General features: G+C 37.0%; 1 protein-coding gene across 1 annotated transcript; it reads right to left on the bottom strand.

The window, feature by feature from the left end:
- Positions 1 to 24,538: 24,538 nt before the first annotated feature.
- LOC149638276 (uncharacterized) lies at positions 24,539 to 25,789 on the bottom strand. The gene is made up of 3 exons (XM_089850811.1): positions 25,778 to 25,789; positions 25,562 to 25,707; positions 24,539 to 25,484 (listed from the first exon to the last, which is right to left on the bottom strand). The coding sequence occupies exons 1-3, from the start codon at positions 25,787 to 25,789 to the stop codon at positions 24,539 to 24,541; spliced, it is 1,104 nt and encodes a 367-aa protein (XP_089706937.1).
- Positions 25,790 to 27,562: the final 1,773 nt, after the last annotated feature.

Raw genomic sequence — 27,562 nt, forward strand, 5'->3', positions numbered from 1 at the left:
GGATAGCGGAGCCTCTACGAGAAATGAAGCGAATGACTTAGGAGAGCTCTCCGAGATAGTGCGAATACAAAATTCGGTCTGCGCAATATTCGCGCGCCTCTGATTTGTTATTGGTTACAGATGTTAACGTTGACGTTTAAAGCCGACGCAGCGCCGAACCGCGATACTTGTCGAGAGTAGCGTAAGCCTTGTTCACTAAAATTTGAAATTGAACTGACGCGCGCCAACCGACGCGCGCAGCCTTTCCCTTTAGGAAGGGAGGGGAATCTAAAGGGGGATTCAAGTTTTTGGCCGACAGGTTTTTCAACACTAGGGACTGTTCCATCTCGCCTAGTTCTTCCATGTTCTTTGATACTTTCCACTCAGTTGGGCCCAATAAACACGGTCCTTCATTATTGATGGACTATTCAAAAACACCTAGTAGGTAACGATAGGTAACGCGAAAGAGCTTTCTCGCAAAAAAATATGTAAAATTACCAAGATAATTGGATAATTTTTGCAAAAAAATTTATTGAAGCATATGAGAACACAAAATTCGCGAATATTAGTCGAAAAATTACGGAGGCAAAGTTTCCGTATTTTTCCGTTACCGAATTTTCATTTTAATATAGTTTTATTCCCAAATTATTTTGTATTTTGTGAACTTCATTACGCTAGTTGCTTCTTTTAGAGTCAGGCCAATTTAAAATCACACTCAACGCGAGGGGCGGTCATAGAACGTCCGAAGAACGGCGTTCGCTTGAAAGGGACTGCGAAACTGTTACACTTTTACTTTAGTCTTCAGTAGGAGTTGAATTTTAGTCGATAGCGAATACGATTCAATTAATTAAATTAAATTATTATTTCATAGTGTAAAGTCTAAAAAATTGAAAATTCAATGATGCAAGGTCAACTCCATGTATTTTTAATTCTCCGATTTGCAGAAATTTGAAAAAGTGTAAAAGTGCTTCGACAGAGTTGTAGGACTATAAAACGGAAAAAAATTGTCTAATGAAATCTAAAATTTCTGTATAATATAAATAGTATGATGTATCAGAATTTGGAAAATATAAATGTGCAATATAAGCTTTAATACTTACGCTTATAAAAGTTGTAGTAGAGGTTTATAATTAAAAAAAAATCTTTAAATTGCTGACTAAATCATACGGACGTCCAGGAAGAGATTTAATTTAAATGAATTGTAAAATAAAGTTAACATAGGATCCGAAAAGAAATATAGTAGTGAAATTGGCAAGATTTAGCGACGTTAGAAAAGGGGTGCGATTCTCTTCTTCGACTTCGACGGGCCAAAATAGTTAATGATGATTTCGCAAAAGATCACGACTGATGACGCAACAAGTCCCCAAGTAATGATAAGAAAAGCTTGGAATAAAAATCCAACCGACAATGGTCTAGTCTCCAGAATCTGAGACTTTTCATAAAACGAAACTTTCCTTTTCAAGAGATCTTGATAATCAAATCTTTTCCTTGGTTCTAATTGTCTCGTCTCCGCAAATCTTAAAACTCTGAAATTATACCAAAACAGTTTTTAGACAGACTGTAGCTCTCTTAGATAAGACTGACCTGATGAAGACTTTAATGTCTTTAGTCTCTTAAACGTGAGGTCTACCTAAAGCTCGGAATTATCTATACATTATACACGTCAATCATCTTTATCCAAATTCTAGAATCATCCATATAAGTCGTATGCTAAATCGTATTATATTCACAATGTTTTTGTATAATATTCGTTCAATCATCTATTTAAAGCTGATCTCTAGTTCTACCTTAGGTTAAGAACAGGCAGAAGTGAGATGAGCCCAGAAGTACTGAGCTAACCAAATTCTTCACTCGGCGAAAGTGAATATTCTTGATAACACACCAACGGTTGGCCCTCTGGTAGCGGTTTCTGAATTTTCCCTCCAAAACGTGAGACGCTCGTGGCGGTAGACGGCCGAACTAGATTCCAGCACCCGCGACTGTGATCCGCGGCTTAGGTTGAGGGGAAGGGGGTAGGAAATGTTTTTGGAGCTCGACCAATTTTTTATTTTGCGCCATCTAGTGATGAGCGCAAAATATTGGGGAGCATAAACGGAAAGTTTAACTCCTCCTTCGTTTCGTCTTCGTCACACCGCTTATTGGACGGCGTCGAAAACCCCGCCTTAATTTTCACCCTCAGCTGTCAGTCAACTCTAGCTTTAGAATATTAATACAGTACGCAAACAGAAGGGAAATGGCAGAGCTATTCGTAGACCAGGGGTAAAACGCTCGACTGTTTTTCCTTGTGGATTGTTTTAAAGCCGAGGGTCGCGCGTTCGAGTCTACCTTGAAATCTTGGTTAAAAATTTATATTTATTTTAAGTTATTTAATTCATTTACAAAATATTATTTTAAATTATATAAATTATTTATTTTAAATAATATGAAAAAATAATATTTTAAATAGTTATTTGAAATATAATTTTTAATATATTTTGGAAAATGGCAGGTGTTGATTTCGCTAAAATATACGAGATGTCGCCAGTGTTTCCACTTTGCGGCGAAAAGGTCCGTTTTTGGCGAAAATCGAGTCTGTGAATTATTGACTGTGGAGCTACTCTTCTTAATGCGATTTCTACATTAATTAATCTAGCGAGATAACCTAATTTTTAATTTTATTTCATATTTATTGCTTTATTATAATAGGAGATAGGACTCATAATCTGTGCTTAATTTATACGAGATGTGGCGCAAAATTGTAATGGTCCTCTTGGGACCCTTGTTTCTCTCTAGTTTTAGGGCGTGGGAAACGGCATAAAATCCTCAAATTTGTCCACTAGTGCCAGGATCTATCAATGCTAGAGCCCTTCACTTCCAGTCTCATCTCACTTCTGGAACAAGCCATGTTACTTTATTTTGGATAAAACTAATACTAAGACAGAATGACAGGAACAAGTTTCCAACAAAATGAGTCAATCCTGCACATAAAGAATTTCTTAGCCTTTCTTCACAGGGAATTGTGAAAAAAAATTATATTTTCAATGGAGTATCATTTATAAGATAATATTAGAATTTCAGCTGCATTTAGAAACATTTTTTGAATTTTCAAGAGTGAAAGATTAACATATAGGTCTAGTTATTTTTAATGGTAAATGTTTTGTTTTTAACTCACAGAAAATCCAGTCTTTCGAGAACGTTGAGAGGAAGCTGATTGTTGAATAAAAAATGTGCAAATGATTGTGCAACAATCTCTTTCCCAATGTATACTTTTCGGTTCAATCTTTTTATAAAATTTTCATATAATTCCATAACCATAGGTATCTGTGTGTCGTCGAGAAACAGCACTCCGGGTCCATTGAGGCATTTGCGAATTCCTTTGTCGTCGAGGCCGGTATAATAAATTCCGTTCTGCTCCATTCGTTTTGAAAGAAGGGAATATGTCATAGTTCCGTTTGCCTTGAGAAGTATCAAAATGTATGTTTTTACGTTTAAATTAAGGTGTTAATAGTTTAAGGTGATTCTAAAAATGTATTGGCCTGCAGTTATTCTAACGTTAATAAAATAATTTAATATATTCTTGTAATTTCCTCAATGAAACAGTTCAGTCTTGAGATATAGAGGGGTTCTAAAAGAAGGGTTAAGAAATCGGTTTGGATTGTGTAACAACATGAAAAATTAGATTGCAATATGGCATAAAAAATACACGCAAACTTCTTCAAAAAAAGTAAGAAACTTTGAAAAATTAATAACTCATTGAAAACTGAATAAGCAACTTCTTTTGAAAAATAAGTTCCTAAAAGCATAAGCTGATGATCTACCACAAAATAGCAAGGCGTTTAATGGATCTATAGAGGACTAGTCTGAAATTAAAGTAAGCTCTAATTCCGAGAGAACCCCACGATAAAACAGGGGACCTAAACTATATTTCCGAATAAGTTAATCAGGCCACGCCCATGTATACTTCTCTCTTGGCAACGAGAGGTTCCACCTTGTTAAAAAAGAATTTCTCTTGTGTTTTGGTGCCTGCCTCTTGGAAGCGCTGACGTAAAAAGAACGTGAGAAAACATCTCGCCAAACTTCCTCAGATAAGTAGCTAGTTGTAGATCATCTTTTTATGATAAAAGGGAAGACTTTTTGTGAAGATTCGAATTCTAGAGGGCCGGTAGGCCCTTCTAGATAAGAACCCACACCCTCCCGTAATGTTAAAGAAATAATTCACAGATTTTAGGCTTAGCGTCCCATAGAAAAAGCATGGGAATTTCGGTGGTCCACTCCATCGAATAACTCAGAAACTACTGCGAAGTTAAGGTTCGGAATACTTTTGAATTATCAAGCAACTGTGGAATGTTGAACTTCTGAAGTTTGATTAAGAACAATTAAGTCTAAGTATTTTATTTTTATCAATTTATAATTGATGGTAAAACCGTTACATATATTACACTGTTGGCATATAATTTTGTATAGCCACCAACGGGTTTGTGGAACATAGGGTAACGCATCTGCCTACGGAGTAGAAGATTGTAGGTTCGAGTCCAGGCAAGCTCTGAGTTTATTTTCACAGATCTTTTATACATAACAAAAGAAATAATCCTATAAATACAATGTTTGGATAATTATTTTTTGTTACGAAGTACGGGCATGTGGCGTAATGGATAACGCGTTTGCATTCGAGACAAAACATTGCAGGTTCGAGTCTTGGAAAGCTAGTTGTCTATTTTTGATGAAGATTCTTAGTATATAGAAGGGAAAATTCTTAAATAACAAACTTTCAATGAAATGTGCGCGTGCTGGCGCATGGTTTAGAAATAACCTTTTTTTTAAACCTATACGAAAAGGTCAACTGAACTTTACACTGAGAAATGTGCCTTTGCTAGACTATTGCTGTAAAGTTTTGTTGTGAAAACAGTGATCCCTCTTGGTTGCGAAATCTTGGGTCTAATTCTGAAAATTCTTTTGAAGTCGTAATGTTAAGCTCCGTAGAGATTAACATTAAGAGTTAGGATTGAGTATATATAGAAAATCCCTGACGCGGTTTTCTAAATTATGGGTCATTTAAAAATTTTATTGGACAAAGTTCCGTGTGCTGTTTTTATTTCCGGCCCAGGTCAGGATAGGTGAAACTATTTCAGGGCCGTAAATCAGCACAGGACACTAGACATTGTCCAATAAATATTTTAAATGTTCCATACCTTTATTTAAAACTAAAGGGGTCACGGTTGACAAGCATATAATTATTTTTATAACAGATTAATACAAATTAAGGCTGAAGGAACAGATATTTTATAAAAAAGACTTGGTTTGCCCAAGCCTTAAAAACAAAACGATAAGAGTTTTTCCAGTTGACTGAAGCGTGGATATTATTTTTTCTATTGAATTTTAAAAACAATCCGTATTTTACTACTCTTTAGAATTTAATTCAATCACCTGATTTTACTGCTAATGGATTAGTTTCCAGTAAATTAATTGAAATAAAAAATTACTTATCTCAGATTTTTCAACAACAATTCCAATTTCCTGAAACATTTTATCGTGCATTTATTATTTTGAGGGATATCGTGTAAATTTAATCAAATTGACACTTTCTTTTTAAATTTCCGAGAATTTTCCTTTCAAAAGGTTTTAAACACATCAAGTTTTAATAATGTTTAGTGTATTAAAAAATAGTTAGTCTACAGTTTTTTTTATGAACGATAACATTCGGCCATCCTAAGCATTAGGCCCCTGACTAATATTAACAATTATAGATGTCGTTAATACATTAGTTGTTTTTCGTTTGGCTACGCGTTCTGATAGTCGAAAGAGGTGGTGGTGTCCAGGCACTGCCATCGGGAACGTTCGAATCAGTACTAGTTGGAACTGGCTCGTCTGTGATGATTGAGAATGCATCGTCGTTGTCGCCTTCCTCCTCCGACTTGAATTCGTCCTGAGCATCGAACAGGTTCAATCGCTCTAGTTTGTCCACTGGGGCTGTATTTCGGTAGAATCGTTGGGTGCGTTGTGTTCCGGGAAGATCTTCAATTTGATACCGGTCGTAGCCCAGTTTTTTGGAGACTACATACGGACCTTTAAACTTGGCGTTGGTTTTTCTGGACAGTCCTGTTGCTGCGGGTTCCCTCTCAACAACGACAAGATCGCCAGGCTCGTACGTTGTTGCTTTGGATCGTTTGGCGTTGTACCGCTGACTCTGTTTCTCTTGATCTGCTCTGATCTTGTCTAAAGCCTCTGCCCGTCGCTCTAAGATGTCCTTGTCCAAGGTTATGTTAACAGCGTTGATGACTTGATTTCCCGTTGGGTTTCGTGGTTCATAATTGAACAATAAGGAAAATGGCGTTGTTTTAGTGGCATGGTGTTCCGTGTTGTTTACACCCCATTGGACCTGGTGCAGCCGTTCGTCCCAGTCTTTTTCATCATCTCTGCAACTAAGGCTTGCGATTGAAGGCGTAATGGTACGATTATACCGTTCTACTTGACCGTTTCCGCGGGGAGTTGCTGTATAATTCTTAACGTGGATAATATTCGCCCGTTCGCAGACAGCCTCGAAGTTCTTGCTAGTGTACGCAGTTCCTTGGTCAGTAATAAGTCGTCGTGGTGCTCCAAACAAACCAGGGTTGTTGATTTTTTTTATTTAAATCGGATTTTTTTGATTTTAATTGATTTATTTGGTTTTTTTTATTTTTATTGAACTACTAGATAGTAAATTACCAACATGAAAACTTTTGAGTCAAAATTAATCAAAAGCAAAATAATCATGACATTTTAGCAGCTATTGGATATTGTTACTATTCAAATGCTTGCAAAAAAAGACTAGCTTGACCGCTATATCATTTCCTAGCCTATCCAGCAAGACAAACTGGAGTTCTGGGTAAAACTTAAACTAAAATATACCAAAACCATGATTATTTTTAATTTTAGGTCTTTTCTAGTTAAGTTTCTTCTCGAGTTTCTTTAACTACTTCTTGGAATCTTAGAAAACCTTCTTTAAAATTAAAAATATAACCTTGATTTTAATCAAATGATTTTTTTAAAAACAAACCAATAAGTTCTTCAAGGATTTTCATAACTGGACCCGAGCTGGCATTCCGTACGGGGCGAAGTATGGTATACTTGGTAAATGCGTCTACGATAACGACGAGGTACGTATTCCCACGAATGCTTCTAACGAATGGTCCCAGGTGGTCCATGTGAATGGTATCGAACGGATGGGCTACTTTCTCAATTGGGTGCAGGTAACCTGGCTTTCTTCCTCCGGGATACTTGTGGTACAGACAGTCCAAACAAGAAGAGATGTAGCGGCGGACGTATTTCTTCATGCCGGGAAACCAGAATAATTCGGCTGCTTAAATAGCTCCGATATCACTGCTTCCACTACACGCGCTTCTGGGGAAAACGGAAAGAAGACTAAGAAGAGTGAATAAGATTTTCGTTCACGCGGCGGCCGCAGAGCGTCACATATAATTGGGAAGCCGGTGGCGCGGGAGAAAACGCTGGAGTGTAAAAATGAATTGCCTGAGTAACTTATAGGGAGCTAACATATTATTAACTCATGACAAACGCTATCACGAGAGTGCTAGTTTGGGTTAGGCATATTTTTTAGAAGCGGCAACAGCAAGTGTACCAAGAAAATTTGGTCACACCATTTCTGAACCTATTCATAATTTGTTACCAGTTCGACTTATTGCGATAAACAGAATTTTGTAACTAGTGTCTGCTCTTTTATGAATAATATATACTTGACGTCCTCGAGAAGGTCCAGGCATGTTACTTAATATGGGAAGATTAAGTTAAGCATTTAAATAGTATAGTAAGCCATTGTCGACACGCAAAAAACGTATATTTATATCACCTCATGCTGTGTTGGCTGGGCAATTAGAACGCTGGTCAATGGAACGTCATGTGGAAGATCGACACCTCAATTTTCTTTGCTTAATCATTGAGAATTGCATTCAGTCTAATAGATGTGAACGACTTACCTCATTTACCTCCATAATTGTTTTAATAACATCAATAGTTTCATCGGGCACTATAAATCAGTAATGATAATACACAATTAATATTTCATTAGGGTTTAAAGGGAGCGGTTAATCAACTACTGAAATAGGGAAGGGTACTTCACCAACGCGATCTTTCTTAAACACATGAGAAGCCACTTCTTTACTTAAAATTGGTAAAGTACGTCATAAGCTTGTTTATTTTAGACATATCTGAAAGGTTTTCGGTGACTATTGTTTCGGTGAACACTTCAAATAAATATTAGTCACCTACCAATATTGCCCGGCAGTATCGCATTATTTGCGGCTTGTATCGTGGTGTTCATGACATCATGGTTCTTTTCAACATCTTCCTTTTCAGCATCTTCAGACATGATATTATTGGTCGCAGGTTCCAATTCATTAAGACGTTTGAAGGACATATCTTTGATATTTTCTGGTGCATCTTTATTATGGAGTTCAAGATCCGCAATAATGTTGTGGCGGTAATGCCCCACCGGCTCAACGCTTGGTGGCTGTGACTCACTCTCTTGTGCTAGCGAAGGAATGTCCCGCCTGACTGTCAGTCAGTTTGACGTTTCAATACGTCTAATTTAATTGTATTGTGGTGTTCGATGTCGTATCCATCTCTTCAGTACACTTACTTTCGTGAGAAAAGTCATCACATTCATGTAGACTGTTGGTGTACATGGATTTTGTCCATTTGACTCTTATTGTGAAGGTCAAGATCTGAAAGAAAGATAGTGGATTTAAGTACAAAGTGAGTAGGCGTGACGTGGGGTCACTATGACTCACTGTCTCGCGTAAACAAAGGAAGTGCCCCTATATGCTTCTAAATGTTACATTTTGCCAGACTGACGTCCTTTTTTCGTTGTTTTAATTGTATCTTCTTGGATTGAAGTTCCTTTGTTGTGGCTTCCTTTTTTCTTCTTGTGACAACGTTCTGATAACGTCATCATCCAAATTTATATACAGCATCTCCATCACCACCTCTGGGGTGTTATGTTAAATTTTAGCCTTTAATATGTCCATTTCTTGTTGAAGATACTTGTAGTCTGTAACAGAAAAGTACACAACGTTAGTTGAATAATCTCAGAAGTGGGGGTGTTGTTTGCCACTATTTTGGGCATTCAGTGTTTAGGCCTAGATATGTGCACGGTTGTGAGGTCTGATAATCAGAATATACAACCAAAAAAAAAACAAGGTTGGCTGCACAGGTTGCAATTAACTCTTGATACGTACGACATATCTACTGAATTATCCAGATATACTCCGTTATATTCAATAATAAATTGCCGTTATTATAACACTGCAGCCATTATTATTAATAAATTGTTAACGTTTTGGATTAAAAGAACACAGTAAGCCTTGGCCCTAACCCTATTTTCTGGATCTATTTCAATTATTCAAAAGAACACAACGCCTTACTGAGCCTTGGTACTTAAGACAGTTTACATAAATTAGAAACGTTTGGTTTTACTTACCATCACTGATATGTGGAACGTGTGCAACAAAGGGTCGTTTACCCTTGGACCAGCGGACTTTTGTAGTTGCTGATTTAAGCATTTCGCATTTATTAATGAAAGCATCTTCTTCGCTATGCTTATTTTATTTTCCTAGATCCAATACACAAGGGCATATTTTGAGGCTTTCGCGTCCTTTTTTTGGCGTGAATTCTAGAGGTCCAGTATTCATCCAAGTTACACTATTGCGTTCCTATCAAGCATAATTTAAAATAGTTTCCCGAGTAACTCTTTAATATTGTACATCTCATATAGATATCAGCTTGTCTGACGTCATATAGTCACTACAGAGTGGTGTGAGTTTCACCCATATATCACCTATGTAATCAATCAAAATGCGATGTGACCATTGAGACAGCCGTTCACTAACGAATTACCACTCTAACATAAGTGACAAGTTGGGTAAACCAAAATATTACCTCTCCGTGTCGAGAAGATTATCTAAACTTAAGTATCCAATGAAAACGTCGACCTTTTTGCCCTCATCCTTTCCCGCGCTTTGCCCTTCCGCATTTCATACTTACTCTCAACATTATCTTCTTCCATTTTACATACAAAAATCAAATACTCACAAAAAGAAGCGGCAAAAACCTGCTGGCTCTTTACAACCACTTAATTTGACTTAATATCCAACTTCAAAACACAAATATTTGCTGGTAGATAAATTGACAACCTAGAAGCAAAGAAAAATTCTCAAGAATGGCTCGCGCAAATTTAAAAGGTCTATTTTCAACTAGGTGGGCGTATGTGATTAGATTTAAAATATATATTTTTGAAATTTTTGGTCTGACTGTTATCTACACCTAGATGGTTTTCAGTCAAACAAACAAGGAGCATAAACACAATAGTGGAAGCTTCAGTCTTTTTAAAACATGTAAAACAATTACCATCTCTGCAAATAGCTTACACATGTCTTTTTTACCAATTCCTAACCGTTTGGATTTTACTAAAGCAATCTTAGCACCAAAAATATTTTTTGATACAAAATAAATGTTTTATATTCTTATTAATAATAAAACAAGAGGATAAAAAAGGTCTGTCCTCTTGTAATTTTTTAAGCTTTTATCATGATTACTCTATTCAACAGTAACAAGGAGTATAAACCCATTAGTGGAAGCAGTATTTTTTCCGAAACAATCTCGCTTGTGTTTATCCTCACTAGACTTCGCTAAAAACGTATTACTCCTACGTAAAATATTAATAGACAGGCAAGGATTCACACCATTAAAGAAGAAGCGCAATATTATCCATATTTTCATTTCATATACAGAGAAAAAAAATTATTATGTTTCTGAGAGGAGCTTCCCATTTTGGTTGTTGTTTTGAAAAATATATCGAAATGCACGGGCCTTGATAGATATAGGAGGCAATGAATGAAATATATCAAATGCACGGGCTTTGATAGATATAGGAGGCAATGAAGGAAATATATCGCATGCACGGGCCTTGGTAGATATAGGAGGCAATGATAATCTCTCTCTTTGCACGAGAGGTTTATCTTTAGTATTTAAACAAATATAATTATTTTTAATTGTTTTAATCTTCAATAATTAACATTAATAATAGATCAATGGTTTAAAACAAAGTTATACCTATTATCATCTCAAAGTTTCCTAATATTGACGTTTAAATTGAAGCGTACCCCTCTTACCCGATTTTTTTTAAATTTTGGTATATATATGGAAATCGTTTCCCTTATAACAGTAAGGAAAAAGCGCTATTGCGAAAACCTTTGGTGGCCGATCCCACCTTAGGGAGGCTAGACGTTTCTCGTAACCCTAGCTGATCGCCGCGTATATCCTAAAACCAAACGATGATAATGGAGTAGAAGCCAATGATACAGATTGGTGTCTATGTGGAATAGACGGAAGAACAGTGGATGGTGGTGTTAGAAGCCATTGTAAGTGCAGACTGGTGTCAATGTGGGATTGACAAAGAACAGAAGACTGTGGTGTTGGAAGCCAGTATGTACAGACTGGTGTACAAGTGGAATGGACGAAGACCAGAAGATGGTGGTGATTAGAAGCCAGTATGTACAGACGGGTGTCCATGTGGGATGGACGAAGACCAGAAGATGGTGGTGATTAGAAGCCAGTAAGAACAGACTGGTGTCCGTGTGGGATGGACAAAGACCAGAAGATGGTGGTGTGAGAACTCAAGTAGAGGAGCCATTTCCGTGACTGTGAAAGCAGTTCGGAAATGGTGAACACGTTTGCTCCGATACGCAAACTGCGAACGCGGTCACGTGGGTGTAACAACGGACAGACACACAGACAGACACGGCCGTTACAGAACCTCTCCTGAACTACGTCACACGGAGAGGTATAAAACATTGACACTTGATGTCAACTAATATTCACGTGCTAAACGTAATAATTACGTGATATTGGGTAATATAGACACATTAATCATTCAATATTTTAGTAACGGGAATATTTTGACCTTTCATGCTGAAACTTAGTTTTCAAGCCTTTCATCCAAGAATTCTATCAGAGGAGAAAGTTCATTATCCTCCTAATAACCATAGAAGCAAAAATGTATTATTTTGTTCTTACATGACCAACTTTATTCTATCCTCTATAAAAGGATAGCGAGCCACCAGTGCAGAGAAAATTCTTTCTTTTTCTTGTTTTGTTGGATACCTTTTTACCTCTCCGAGTGACGTATGTCACGGAGAGGTTCTAATTTCGACGTGTCTGTGTGTGTGTGTCTGTCTGTTGTTACTGACTTACACGCAGTGCGCCACCATTTATTTTACTTGCGCCACTATAGTTTAGACACAAATTGGGGGGGTCAAATTAACGAACAGCCCCACCACCCAAAGGTAGGAGGAAGGTAATGTCTGCAAATTATTGCGCTCTTCATGCGCTGCAGTGCGCCACCATTTTTTCTACTTGCGCCAGTACGGTTTAAACACAAGTTCAAAAAGAAGATGGGGGGGCCCAGTTAACGAGCAGCCCCTCCACCCATCGGTAGAAGGAAGATAAAATATGCAAAAGATTGCGCTCTTCATGCGCTACAGTGCGCCACTATTTATTCTCTTTGCGCCACTATATTTTAGAAAATAGATAAGGGACAAGTTTTTGAGCTTCCTGCGCTTCACTACCACTGCGCCGAATCCCAATCAACCGAAACCAATACCATTCGACCAAAAAAACCCGCACTTTGGTGGATTTACGATTCTGTCCAATGGGACAATCCCATTGCACCGAAAAACCCGCACTTCGGCGGATTTACGATCCTGTCCAATGGGACAATCCCATTGCACCGAAAAACCCGCACTTCAGGATTTTCCCGATGAAATTTAAATAAAATTAAAACAATTTAAGGCCTACGTAAAATGAACATAAGATCCAAAAAATTTCTAAATTATTATTTTAAAACTAAGGATTATTAGAACAAAATAGTAATAAATCAGCAAAATATGACATAATAAAACCAATTGCTAATATTGATTTATTATTATATGTTATATATATCATGAAAATACTTTAAGCCAGTCGTTTTACTGTACTTGAAGTGTATAACCGCTCCTAAGAGGAAGAGACGTCCTCCTAAACAAACCAAACCTAACCCTATCCTAACAGTAATTTTTTGGAAAAGGCATTTTATTTGAGAAGTCAATGAAGATGAACATCAATATTTTGGAAAAGGCGTAACATTGTTAAATGATTTATAAATATTACTAACCTAACTTAACCACACCCAACCCAACCTAACCCTAACGTAACAGTAATTTTTTGGAAAAGGCATATTATTTGAAAAGTCAATGAAGATATTGCTAACCAAACCCAACCTAACCTGGTTTTGAACAAGAACGTTTTATTGGATGAAAGCGTTTTTGATTAATCCTTAACCCATGCCCAAATAGTCAAGTGCTATTTTCACTTTATCTGTATACTATAATATTATACTTTTAGAACACACGGTAATGAAAACTTCCAAAGGTCGTTTTTAATTATCATCTTGTTGTATAGTCGTCAAATAATTGCGTTTCCAAGGCAGTAAAAATTTATTTAAAACGCTTTAATTAATAAACGACATAAAAAGAAATTAAACTACATAGCATTTTTGGGGTCGCTTAATTCGACAAATAGCGTCGTTTGAATTGTAAATACCAAATCAGCGGTTGGGCTAAATTCACTAAAAACATTGGCGGGATCAGTGGCGTAACTACAGGGGAGCAGAGCCCGCAACTGCGGGCGGGCCCATGGCTTTTGGGGGCCCTTTTGAAACTTTCCTTATAGACTGATTGTCCCGTATTTCATAAATTTCACAAATCGTCCTATAAAGTCCCATATTTTTGAGGTTTTAAATTAATTATTTATAATCCCAACTGTATGACGTTTTAAACGCTGAATTAGTTATATCTTATTTGGTCAGATCAAAAAATCGCGTAGCTCGCTTCGCTCTCTCAGGAATTTTTTTCTCTTAAATTCTCACATAATTGAATTTATACGATATTTTAAGGTCATTATATGAAATGATAACAATTACTTTGCATTCAGAGCTTTACTCCAAATAACACAATTGAATTTCGCCTCAGACCTTCCATTTAAATATCTAAGCCCAAAGATTGAACTGAATTATAGCAAAGAATTTTCAAATATTTTTAATTATAAAAAGGAGTTTGGAAAATCTGTCATCTCTGAAAACATTTCTTCCTACCTAACCCTTTTAAATAGCTTGATTTGGTAATTTTCACTCACTTAGGTCTCTTTGGCTTACCGTTTCATTCAATTAGTAGTCACTTTTTCAAGTAAATCTAAATGTACGTCTTTGTGAGCCCTTCAGCATTTGTTTAGTTCTAGGTGCGATGTAACACTCATTTAAAGAATCCTATGTTTTCAAAAAAAAAATAAAATAAAATAATCCACACTCTAAATCTAATCATTTATGAGTCCTGTATAATCCTATAATTTGGCGAAGAGAATCCTACTTTTTTGCATTGAAAGTTCTCCATAATAGTTGAGGCCCTGCATTGTAGTTTAGGGGAGTGAGCCATGTATGTGCAAGAAATCTTAGTCAAAAGCGGCAACAAGACGAATGGCTTTAAATTATGTAATTGAAAAGGAGTAGCGTTCGTGATGCTTTCATACTTTTTGAAAGCTCGACACTCAAGAAGGGGCCCAAATTGTCGGGCTGCGGGCGGGCCCAACAAACGTCGTTACGCCACTGGGCGGGATTCGGTCTAATGGAATTCTGCGCAATGGGAAGATACCCTTCCTGCACATAGTTTGCTAGAAAATCAATAAAAAGTACGCAAATGTAAAACAAAATGTAATTTTTTGGGTTTTTTATTTTCACCGGTTTGCAATTCCTAATTTCAGTGTTAAACGTAAAACATCAATGTTGTATAGTTGACTAAGGAATTTGAGTGGAATAGCGAGAATTCTTTGAACGGGCTTCTAAAGCGCTGGCGCAGTGGCGTGATCGAGTGGGCTGTGGTTCAAGAATCCAGCCACGGCCCACTTGGATTCTCACCAAAGCTTGCCATTAAGGCCCGCCAACTTTGGCCGCCCTCTATGTTAAAGCGCGTACCAGCTTTAGAAGCCCGTTCAAAGAATTCTCGCTATTCCACTCAAATTCCTTAGTCAACGATACAACATTGATGTTTTACGTTTAACACTGAAATTAAGAATTGCAAACCAGTGAAAATAAAAAACTCAAACAATTTCATTTTGTTTTACCTTTAATAAATTTTTTAACCTACTTTTTATTGATTTTCTAGCAAACTATGTGCAGGAAGCTCAAAAACTTGTCCCTTATCTATTTTCTAAAATATAGTGGCGCAATGAGAATAAATAGTGGCGCACTGTAGCGCATGAAGAGCGCAATCTTTTGCATATTTTATCTTCCTTCTACCGATGGGTGGAGGGGCTGCTCGTTAACTGGGCCCCCCATCTTCTTTTTGAACTTGTGTTTAAACCGTACTGGCGCAAGTAGAACAAATGGCTGTTTATATATTACTTAAGCTATACTACATCTGTATATAGAATAATCCTTGGTTTAGTGATTTCATGAAGAAAATTAAGACTGAGACTCCGGCGGGTATATCAAGTATTATCCGCAATAGGCTTAGTGAAACAAAGAGTAAATAATTGAGGCCTGAGGTGAAGTAAACTTTGGTCTTTGATTTTCGTGTCTGAAATGAAGAGACATCAACGGTTCAGAGTGAGCCGAAAGTTAAATACAGTCTTAAATAATCAGGTTACGATTTTATAATAGAAGAAAAGATCATGGTGGCAATTAGAATTATAAAAAAACGTCTTGGTTTGGACCAAGACCGAAAAAACAAACGATATGTGTGAGGTTTATCAATTGGCTGAAGTTTCAGATATTGCAATTTTTTTTAGTTATTTTTATCCATTTAATCCTTAAAAAATATTAAATTCAATCAACTGATTTTACTGTTAATCGATCTATTCCCTCTAAATTAATTGAAAAAATTACATATCTACGCTTTATTAAGAACAATTACATTTTCCGAAAACATTTTATTATGAAATTAATTATTTTGAAGGGAGTACGTGCTGAGGGATCAATAATGAATATTTGAAACACTCTGTCTAAAAAGACCAAGCGAACTTTGACATAATTCGAAAGGAAAATGTAAATTTTTAAAAGTCGATTCCAAACCAGGGTGTTGCACGAATTCATACATTTAATTTCGTATATCGAAATGCTACATTTCTAATGTCGCGACTATGAAGGAAAGGTTGCACTGCAATTTCTCTCTTCGTACTTTAGAGTTTTATAACGTCACCACCCCTTTCTACATTGTTGGCGTTACTTGTACACCGGTAACGTATTACGCATAATCATTTTAGCACGCGTAAATACCATTTCGGAAAACACACAGTGGCGAGGCCACCATTGGGTATTATCCCTCGCACCAAGGGTCACCGCCAGACGGTAACAAAGTTGACTACAAGCAGGAGGCTAGTCAACTTGCACTGCCTATAGCGGTGCTTCTGGGCGAGAGAGAGAGAAGACCTTAATGGCGGCATCACACCTGTGTTTTAATTCTCTGTATGTAATTTCTAAAATGGTCTACTCTCTTACAAATGTACACCGATTAGACTGAGTGATCGGTCCTTCAGGCGCTAGCGAGTGTCAAGCCACAACAATAATCATTCTTGTACACGAACGTTTTATAGTTTTAGGTTATTAAGGTTGGCGGGCAAGTCCGGAGAGTCATGTTCCGTTAACTAAAGTGAAAAGGTTTCGACCTATATGGTAATATTTGCTGGGTGTATTGCGTCGGCTCAGATAACCCAAAACACTGTAACCACTGGTGATTGTAAAATTTTATATATTGGGGAAATGGAGGAAGGGGGAGGGGTTAAGTTAAGTGTGACCTTCTTCGTTTAACTGGTAATGAATGGAGATGAATATAACAAGCCATTGGAACTGAAACGTATTTCTTTTTATGCAATCTTTACCCTTACCTTTGGTTATATACCGATATCATATTTGTCCAGTGTTACAGATAGCTACCTACTAAATGAAACCACACAGGATAAACGATGTTGCTTTGTCTTAAATAGACGACATTAGTTATTTAGTTTATTAACTAGTCTGAACAAAATAAATTTAAATTATCATGTTTTTTTGAACATCAGTCTTCTTAGCAACTTACAGATTTAAACTTTTTTGGGTGCAAATTAGAAAATTTGTCAAGCCAGCAAAAATTAAATCTATGTCCGTCAAGGTGCTTACACGAAATCCCTTCAAAATAATTAATTTCATGATAAAATGTTTTCGGAAAATGTAATTGTTCTTGAAAAAGCGTAGATATGTAATTTTTTCAATTAATTTAGAGGGAATAGATCGATTAACAGTAAAATCAGTTGATTGAATTTAATATTTTTTAAGGATTAAATGGATAAAAATAACTTAAAAAAATTGCAATATCTGAAACTTCAGCCAATTGATAAACCTCACACATATCGTTTGTTTTTTCGGCCTTGGTCCAAACCAAGACGTTTTTTTATAATATCTGTCACTTCAGTCTTAATGTAATTAAATTTTGAATAATTATGTTAGCTCTACCGTCATACACTTTGGGTTGAAAGAAGAACTTATGTATCGTTAATTACATTTAACTTATATAAAAAACATAGATTTCGATAAGCATATAATTTGTGCTTTATTTAAGATAAAGTTTAAAAATTACAATACAGGGTGATTCTAAAATGGTGGTAGAACCGAACTACTGCGGGTTCTATGAGCGATTTTAAGTCGAAAATGTTCTATGGCATTTTGTCATCCAGGCCACCGTTTAAAAGTTATGATAAGGATCATTTACTGATGACCCCTTAAAATTAATTAAATTCGAAAACAAAAGCCCAGCTGGTTGAATACATTTTTTAAGGGGACTCACGTGTTTAGTAATCGCGCTCGCGATTTACTTCCCCGTGAACTCCATAAAGAAGTCCTCCACCAATGTAAGCTTGAAAATGGGTTCAAATGGGAAGATTCATGCCGAATTGAGAAAAACCTAACCCAATGGGGAAATGCATTGAAAATTTAATAAAAAAGGACCAAATGGGAAGATTCTTGCCGGATTGAGAAAAACCTAACAGACAATCAACAAAGGTTTAATGTTTTTTTTCCACTCTCTTCTGAGAATCGCAAAATGAAGTGAAGCTTTTCAAGCAAAATTACACGTATTTTTGTTTAAAGCGGATCAAAACTTAATTTTAACAATTTGATCGTCAATGGAGTAAGAAGTTACGGAACACATGGACTCTACTGCAATGTAACGTAAAAATTGTAAAGTCAGAAGCCAAATTAAGAAATCAACTAAATGTCAGTTTTTGGCGGTGTAGCGTGTTTTGCCTCATGGAATGAGAGTCTGACTAGATGTTCTCACATTCGATTCTCAAAACTTGATGAATTGCTGGCTTTTGTTTGCTGTCGTGGCCGGATTTAAAATAAATAAAGTCAGTTGGAATTTGGAAGGGAATTAAAGCTGCAAAAAGCGCAAGAGTTCAAATTGTAGTGGTTTTCTCTCATCTTTGGCGGTAATTTGGAAATGTTTATGAATTTGGAAAGTTTATGAAGAGTGGATGTAATAACCCGCCAATGCTTTTCTGCGGTGAATCCAAGAGTAAAAGTAGCATTGCAACGACCTTGACGACAAGTGGCCATTATCAGTTTAGTTTTTGATTAAGCGCTGTAATTAGTGGAGGGCCATACCAGAGCCCTCGAATCGCTTTTTACTCTCTGTCCATCGGGCGCAATACAGCAGTCTCATATGGTTCCAGTAATGTAACCGCGGCAATCAGAAGTAATGCAGGAAGCTAGGAATGAACCAAAGCATTTCCCAGGCGAGGGCGAAATGGTCGAGCATCCCTATCGTTCTAGGCTCAAAAAGCGGTTTTCTAAAACTTCGTTTTTAAGAAAAAGCAGGTTGGTTTCGTTCACTGTCTACGCTGTTCAAAATCTGATTTGAAATAGGCTTAAGTATTGTTGGGAAGATCGTAGTCACGAGACTTTAGCACAGTAAAAGGCTGCACGTACCATTACAAAATTTTTAAATGTTGGCGCGCGACGGCGAATATCAGTTTTAAATTTCAAGAAAACCAAGGCTTTCAAAACACGTGAGTCCCCTTAAAAAATGTATTCAACCCGCTGGGTTTATTTAATTAATTTTAAGGGGTCATCCGTAAATGATCCTTATCATAACTTTTAAACGGTGGCCTGGATGACAAAATGTCATAGAACATTTTCGACTTAAAATCGCTCATAGAACCCGCAGTAGTTCGGTTATACCACCATTTTAGAATCACCCTGTATTTTAAATATAGAATAAAAATGTTTATTTGTTTCGTACACTCTATACATATTCAGTGTTGTCGAGATCAGACCAAAAGCTTCCTTTATGTACAACCCCCAATACTGCCAACGGCTGATCTCATACTAAATTATACAGCGTGTAAAAAAATGTCTGGAATTCATGATTATTATATGCTAGTGACAAGTTACAAAAAGAATACTGGAGAATATGCCTGAACGCAACAAAATATTTTAAAGCACAGCCCTACGATTGGTCTTAGAACGTGGGCCTCAAATTAAAACTTCTTAACTGTTTGGTAAACACATCAACGAAAATATTCGACGTTTCTAGAATTGTGGTTGAGGCAGACGACTGTCCATGTCTTGCAATACATTTGCAAGCAGTAAACTCATGACGCCTGGTAAGACTAATGGTATTGCCGTCTTAGGTAATCCTCGTCCGTTAAGGCATGATGTAAGGGGTATGATAATGCCGGTAGTGATGCCATTGTAAACTGGCACAAACAGTAGAAGGCTTAGTGCAACTTCTTGTTCCACCGCTCTATTATTACTTATTAGCATGAATTGGCTTCAAAACGTGCTACGATGTCAAAATCTCTATCCTCATTACAGACTATACAGTCTCTTCTACATTCACGATCTTGCACTACCGAAATCACGAAGGTGCTCGCCAATGTCGGCAAAGGTGCTTCGCACCGGATGTTGTCGGTGTGGAAACAGTTCGGCATAAAGCACTGCCCTTAGTTGAACGTTACTGCGACCTTCACCCAAAATAAACATCATGTCCAATTTGTCCTGGTTTGAATAGGTTGGCATTTTGCTATTAAACGAAACTAACTACTGTAATTCTACTTCTTAGCTCCTACACTGAAGACCCTGTATATCAAAAGGGACCGGAAGTACCCCAAAGTTTTCAAAGATTGCCAGATTGAGCGGGTCATGGGGTTTATAGTGGTGAAGGTTGCTTTGACTTTCGACACGTGACACCGCGGTATGTTTTTGGTGCTTCAATGTCCTCTCCCGATAGGCCCAACCAATTACCATCCTGGTTTTTCGGCTCAGTGTTGCGGTATTGCCGGTCCCATTAGAAATAAAAGGTCTGTATTGTTAAGGCTTAGAAATACGTGGTCTTATAAACTGGTCCTCAGGATTAGTGACCCCTAACGTCTATAAAAAATAAACTGGTGCTTAGGACCAGTGACTCTTACCATAATATTCTTTCTACTGGTCCCATTGTAAAGTTTTTTGTTGATATATATAGGCGCTAGCCCACTTGCGAGAAGGTTCAAGGTAGTTTGACCATAAAGGATAGGTTTGACTAAATTGACTCTGCGAGACTTCAAAATTCCAATCGTGCCGAGACTGCCGACTGCCGCGTAGTTTTAAATCTAACTTAATTACACGACCAAAACCTGGTACCACTTGACAAGCCCTTGATTTGGGTCTAAACTCTAGAGTGATACGGTTTATTGTGTTTGAAAGAGAAAAGTTAAGAGTAGAAATTGGAAGAAAGCTTGAATTTTTAAACTGGTCCCGCCTCAATTCCCATCAAAAAACTTAATTATTAATTTTTTCAATTAAAAAACTGGTCCAAGCAATTAATAAACTGGTTTTGGACCAGTGGACGTGTGCTATTTCTAAGTCTGGTAGTGTTAAAATTGTAAAAATACTCCTGTTAAAAAGGCACAAATACTGTAACATCCCGCCCAAACTTTTAAGTTTCGCTCCTTTTCATTAGCTCTCTTTTCAATATGTAAAAAATGCTTTTAAATGACAATTTATTTACGTGTTAGAATTAAACAGGGAAATTGAGGCTGAGTGTAAGATAAGTGTAGTTTTAATTATAATTTGTTAGTTTAATTATAAGGTATCCATGAATTTCCCAAAAACATTCGTGTTTTGGGTTGATTTCACATTAATTATACTTGATTAAGTTTAATTTAACGGTTTATCTAGTGTGGATTTAGTTTATAATACAAGTTTCAATGAAATATTAACTTTAATTGCAATTACCCTAAAATATGTAAGAGCTTTCGATGTATTTTAATGATGAATTAAATTAATTTGAAAGTGAAATAGGAAACATCTGGCTGTGCGAAAAACTTGTGATGTTTTAATCTTAATTTGAGCGCGGTTCGGGAGAGTGGATTAAGCTTAAAAGTATAATTTATTGGAATTTTTTACCCTAATTGCAACGTTTAGTGAAGTTTAACATTTTTGCCAGTCATTATTTTACCCAAAACTTTTGAATTTCGCGCCAATTAATGTACTTTAAAGATAGTTTAAATTAACTTAAGTGTGGAATAGAAAACATTGGGATTTATACCAATGGCTTGGGTAGTTTTAAATAAGATTAAAAGTTATTTGAGTTTTTATCCAAAAAATGAATATATTTGGTTTAATTTCACGTTAATTATATTTAATTGAGTGACAATTAACGTAGGATTGTGTTTCGGCAGTATACATTTAGGTTATAAAATGACTTTCAATATATACTTCACGTTAATTGCAATTTTTAGAGGAGCTTTTGAATCTTATTTTACCCTACACTTTCGAATTTCGCGCCTATTAATGTACTTTAAAGATAATTTAAATTAGCTTAAGTGTGAAAGAGAAAACATGGGGCTATAACAACAGCTTGTCCAGTTTAAATCTTAATTAAGTATTTTATTTCAAAGTTACTCGAGCTCTCATCCAAATATGTATATTTCATGTTTAAATTCACGTTAATTATATTTAATTAAGTTGAAATTAATGAAGGATTGAGGTTTGGCAGTGTTGATTTAGCTTATAAAATGAGTTTCAAATCACCTTAATTGTAAAGTTTAGAAGAGCTTTTCATTCTTGCCAACACAATGTGTTAAATTTTTATCATACCACGTGCTAAATTTGCGGTAACATAAAGATCATCTATAACATATGTTAATGAATGATGTGATTCTATAGTTTAGCAACTTTGGCTTCAATAACAGTAATTAAATTAAATACCTAAACAATTCATAGCAATTTAGACAAATGAAGAAACGGCAATGTGAACTGTGGAAATAGCGAACAACGTAACCCTCCGTTGCTGACGTGGTTACGTTGGAAAAATCTGCGCTGATGTAAACATGGAAATTATTTGACTAATTAAATTACATAACGACACTGTCCTCCTGGATTAATCAGCACCACTGTTACTTATATTTATGAAATAATAAAATCCACTGTTGGTAATAAATAGTTAAACTGCGCTAACGTAAACACCACGACTCTTTTAACTGCCGTAGGGAAAACATATTAAACTTTTTGTCATCTCACCAGTAGTATTTTGAAGTTTTCGATCTTTTCACAGGGTAAAAAGCATTATCTTTATTTCAACACGTTAATAATTTGAATAGGTATGCCATTTATTGGAAGCACACACGGTAAATACAGCATAAAAAGCCTAGTGTTAACCCGGTTAGGCTATGTTTCTAGCATAAAATTGAGCAGACTATACACAGGATTCCAAATCAAATGAGAGCTGGAAATCAGCCTTTTTAATAATCTTTAAAGAGTAACTAAAATAGGGTAATGGCCGTCCTCTGCCTTCGACTGTATTAAGCTCTATGGGGAAATAAGATGGGGTGCTATTAGTCTATACAACTTAAGCCTTGGCCGTAAAGAACGTTCAAAAACTTACTTTAAATGATATAAAAACCTCTGTTAACTGTAATTATTTACCTGAATTACTTTTCTAGACGAAAATTCGACCTGATAACGACGTATTTCTTATTAAGGGTGCTACAGTTGATTAGAAAATACATATAAAGGTGCTCAAGCTCGGTTGAAATACCAAAGTAATTTGTTAGCGTCCACTGCTAAGAAATTAGGAAAATCAGCAAGAAAGCCAACATTTGAAATATGTCAACGTAACTTGTTAGCACCCACAAACCTAGGCCCTTCTAGTTGTCAACGAGAACGAAATGTAGAATTAGGTTTAAGCGTGCTATAAGGTTAAGCTGACTTCTGTTCCAAAAGTAATTTTTGACGTACTATCTTAATTAGTTAAATTACAAAAATTAGAATTCATTAATTAAAAATCGAAACACGTAAGTTTCCCATTTAATAAATGCTTGTTAATTTAGAAGTATTCCGAAAACTAACTTCGCTATAGTTTTTCCGTATGGCCTGCCACAATTGCCTTAAAAAACTGAAAATTTTTTAATGCTTTTTCTATGGGACGCTAACCCTAAAAACTGTGAATTTTCCTTTAACATTACGGAAGGGTGTCATGTCATATCTACAAGGGCCTACCGGCCCTGTAGAATACATCGAAGTAGATGTAAAAGCCCTGTCTTCCCTTTATTAAATATTTTTCAAAGTCGAGAACGAGTTTATTTAATCTCTAAACCACACACATATTGCAACAATTTCTTAATACCCGAAACTATTCGAATATTTAAATTTTCCTGCTCATTACCCGTGACAAGGCTTAGGACAATCGGGTATTGGTTTGGCCATGGTTTGGCACTCAGGAGGAGGGGTAAGGTGTGCCTAAAACCACCAGTGAGGGCACTAGACGCCTGCCTTTCTTTCTTCTTCCAACTGGAACTCAACAAAGCCACGAGTTTAGAGAAGAACAAAGTGATACAGCCAGACAGAAATTCAAGGGAGAATTTTTGGTACCCGAAAAGCACCCGAATAATGGTAGTTTTGTTAGGCCTAATTATTCGAGTACCCGTTAGAAATGCGGGTACCCGACCCGATACCCGATTGAAAGTTTTTCAACTACCCGTACCCGACCCAAAATACAAAAATCACTACCCGCACAGGCCTACTGGATATCCCATATTTTCTAGTTGGGATCGTGTTGCGGTGAAACCCTTTGTAAAAGGAAACCTGAAATAATTTAAGATTATTCAAATTAACGGTTAAGCTATTATGTACACTTTAAAAATAATAAAAACCTCACCGTACATGTATTAAATGGTCTGAAAAGAAGTCATCAGCGAGTTGAAAAAAAGGATGTGACCAAAGAAAGTCTTGGTTCAAAAAGCTTAGTTAGTTTTATTTCGAAAAACTAATACTTCGGAGAATCGGCGTTGCAATCTCGTGAATAACAAGGACTATGTTGTCCATCTCACTCCTTGAGTAGTCTCTGTATCTTGGAGTCACGTGGTGCCTGTGACATATTTCAAATAATTCTTATTCACCGGAGAAGCCTTCTTTGCAAAGGAAACTGCGTGAAATAAAATATGATTTGCTTCTTTTTCATTACGACTAATTTCCAACATTTGAACATTAATTCTTAACTTGAAATTCCGCTTTAATTAGGCAATGATCGATGGCAGGTAGCTGGTATCTTTCTCTTTTGACATGTTTGTTTAACTGAGTCAAATCGACACATATGCGAACTTTTGATTTGACTGCCTTTGGAACCGCTTTACTATGGCCTTGTTCCCTCTTGGTCTCGGATACAACTTCGTTTTTGTCACGCTTAGCAACAACAACCATGGGAGAACACCATTCTGTTGGCTTCTCAATCTTGGTTATGACGTGTTGTTCAACCATTTGGTCTAATTCCTTTTTGACTTGGTCCATCAAGGCTATTGGTACACGTCTTGGGGTTGTGAGCGCAACCGGAACAGCATTATCGTTCAACTGTATGGTGTATTCTTCCTTGATTTTACCAAGTCCACAGAAGAGACTAGGAAATTCTTTTTCCGGATTTACTCTTGACTCGGAGAGTATTGGGTGAAGTCTTTCAATTATCTTGAGACTTTCACAAGCTGCTAGGCTGAGTAAACTTCTTTCTAAGCCTCGTACAACATAAATGTGGCTGAGGAATGTACGGTTGTTGTGTTGAAGTTCTGCCTCAATCATACCGCAACAATGTAATTGTACTTTGCCAGGCCCCAGCAATCTTTTGTATGTTTCCTGCAGTACGTGTCCCTGAAGTGTAGACTTGAATAGTGACTCGCGTATAACCGAAACGTCGGCACCGGTGTCAACTTGAAACATTATGGGTTGTCCCTCCACCTGTACTTGGACTAACCACTTCTCGGGATTAGCACCATTAGCTTCAGACAGGGCACCATTGTATGCTTCCTGAATAGCATTTCCTGGTGGGCTGGCAATGGATATCTCCTTAATCTGTCTGTTCATGCAAACCTTAGCATAATGGCCTTTGTGATTACATTTGCGACACGTTGCAAAACGGGCAGGGCATTCTTCAATTCGATGTTGCCTTGGTTAGGTTTGGTTAGGTGCGTTTTGCATTTTTAAAAATGCGATTCTTTGATCACTGAAACTTTTGTAACGGACGTGCGTGTATCATCACAGCCAGTCCCGGCAAAGCCTTTGGCACTGCTATATGGGCTATTCTTCAATTTTGCCGTCCGTGGAAAGATGACGCAACAACGGTAAACAATGGGAACGTAAGCCTTGGCCAGTTCGGAACGAGTACGAAGCTAGAAACGGAGACGGCTAATAAATATAGCGCGAACACTGGGCAAACTAATGCGGAAACAGAGAGCACACTTCTGACACCATGTTATATTTTTATGTCAACAAAATATATTTAAGTTAATGAGGAAAATTATCAGGTTTATTGAGAAGGCAATAACGATGACTTTAACATTTGACTGTCTAGCTCGCACTGGAGACTAGAGACTACTCTGTACATATAGTTCTGTACAACAAAGATATTTAAATATAAAGTAGGCTGTGGCGCTAGGCGCGATATTTAAACAAGAACAAGAATAAGACTATATTACAACAGAAGCCACGGAGAAATGTCTAAAAATGTAGAAACTAAATTTACCGTATTGCCAGGTTTCATTAGCAACGTTCAGCTTGGTGTACCATAAAGGCGCCTTAGGTTACTGGTTCCGTATAAAAATTACAATCCGACACTAAACCGAGAACTCGTTAGTGGTTGCTGAACGCACTTACACTTTTCAAACTTTGTCAAGGAATCAAGTAAGCGAATTGAGTTTTGTACTTATTGTCATGGAATATGATTTTAAATGGAAAATTTAATAACAAATTGGATTTTATTTTGCGCTTAATTACTTTGTAGTAGCATTAAAGCACTAATAGCTTATATTTTCACTTTGAAATCTTTTTATAACGTCTTTTTCAAAATATAGAACTTAAGCCTCGGTTAATGACTCTAATGAGAGCTGCTTTCTTTGATTCTTTCAAGTTTCAAGGCTGCAGCTAAGGCTTAAGGGAAGTAAAAGGGGGGGCCGGTTCGCTGGTGGGGAAAAATTATTAAAAGTACGGTACAGGCCCGTAATTAAGATAACCAGGGTTTCAAGAAACTAAGTTAGATTAATTCAAGAAATTAATGTTTTAAGATTATTCCAATGCACCCCTTTTCTCCAGAAAAATAGTCCTTGACATAGGTTAGTACCATAATAATAATATATGTCTAGATTTCAAAATCTAGTGGCCAATATGTCTCGCCAATTTGTATTCACCGATAATACATTGGTGACCGTACAAGTCTATTACGGTGATGGAGCTATTCGAGGAAGAGGGCGCGCTAGGGGACATCGAGGCCGTGGGGCTGCAATAGCTGGTCGACGACCTGGAAGGCCCCGCGGCCCTGGGAACATACCTCCACCAGAAAGGCCCCAAGGCCCGGGGCCCATTCCTCCACCAGAAAGGCCCCAAGCCCCGGGGCCCATTCCTAAACCAGAAAGGGCCCAAGGCCCTGAGGCGATACATCAACCACCTAGAAGGCGACGTGGAAGGCCCCGGGGCCGCGGTATTGGAAGGCCTGAGGACCGTGGGGATAACATACCACCCCGAAGCCGTGGTATCGGTCGGGGCCGTGGTATGAGCCGTGCATGTCGGTACGGAGGACGAGTCCGTGGTATAAAAATTCATTTATTGCTTAAAGGTTAAAATTTCAATTATATTATACAATTCCGATAGAAGGGGGATCGTTGGAGGCTGCGCAATATCAAGGCGATGAAATTGAAGAACGAGCTCCAAATTTAAGTAATGTATTATTTCCAAATAGAGTGGTAAGACCGAAGTACAATGGTTGTGTTTATGGGGAATTTTTCAGTCATAAATGTTCTCTGACATTTTACCATCCAGGTCAGAATAAAAGTCGTTGACGGATGACCCCTTAAATAAATAAATAAATACGCGTAAATAAATACAGTGGCAAAACTTTCATAGAACATTTTCCGCTCACGCACATAGCCCACTGTACTTTGGTTCTACCACCCTTTGGATGGGAGGGGGAAAAAATACTGTAAGTTTCTTAGCGAGTTATCGTGATTGATAACTATAGGCTTAAGGGTTTGT

This window comes from Phalangium opilio, unplaced genomic scaffold (assembly GCF_054372755.1).
Source record: "Phalangium opilio isolate 3A_F unplaced genomic scaffold, DU_Popi_V2 ptg000094l_1, whole genome shotgun sequence".
NCBI classification, from domain to species: Eukaryota; Metazoa; Arthropoda; class Arachnida; order Opiliones; family Phalangiidae; genus Phalangium; species Phalangium opilio.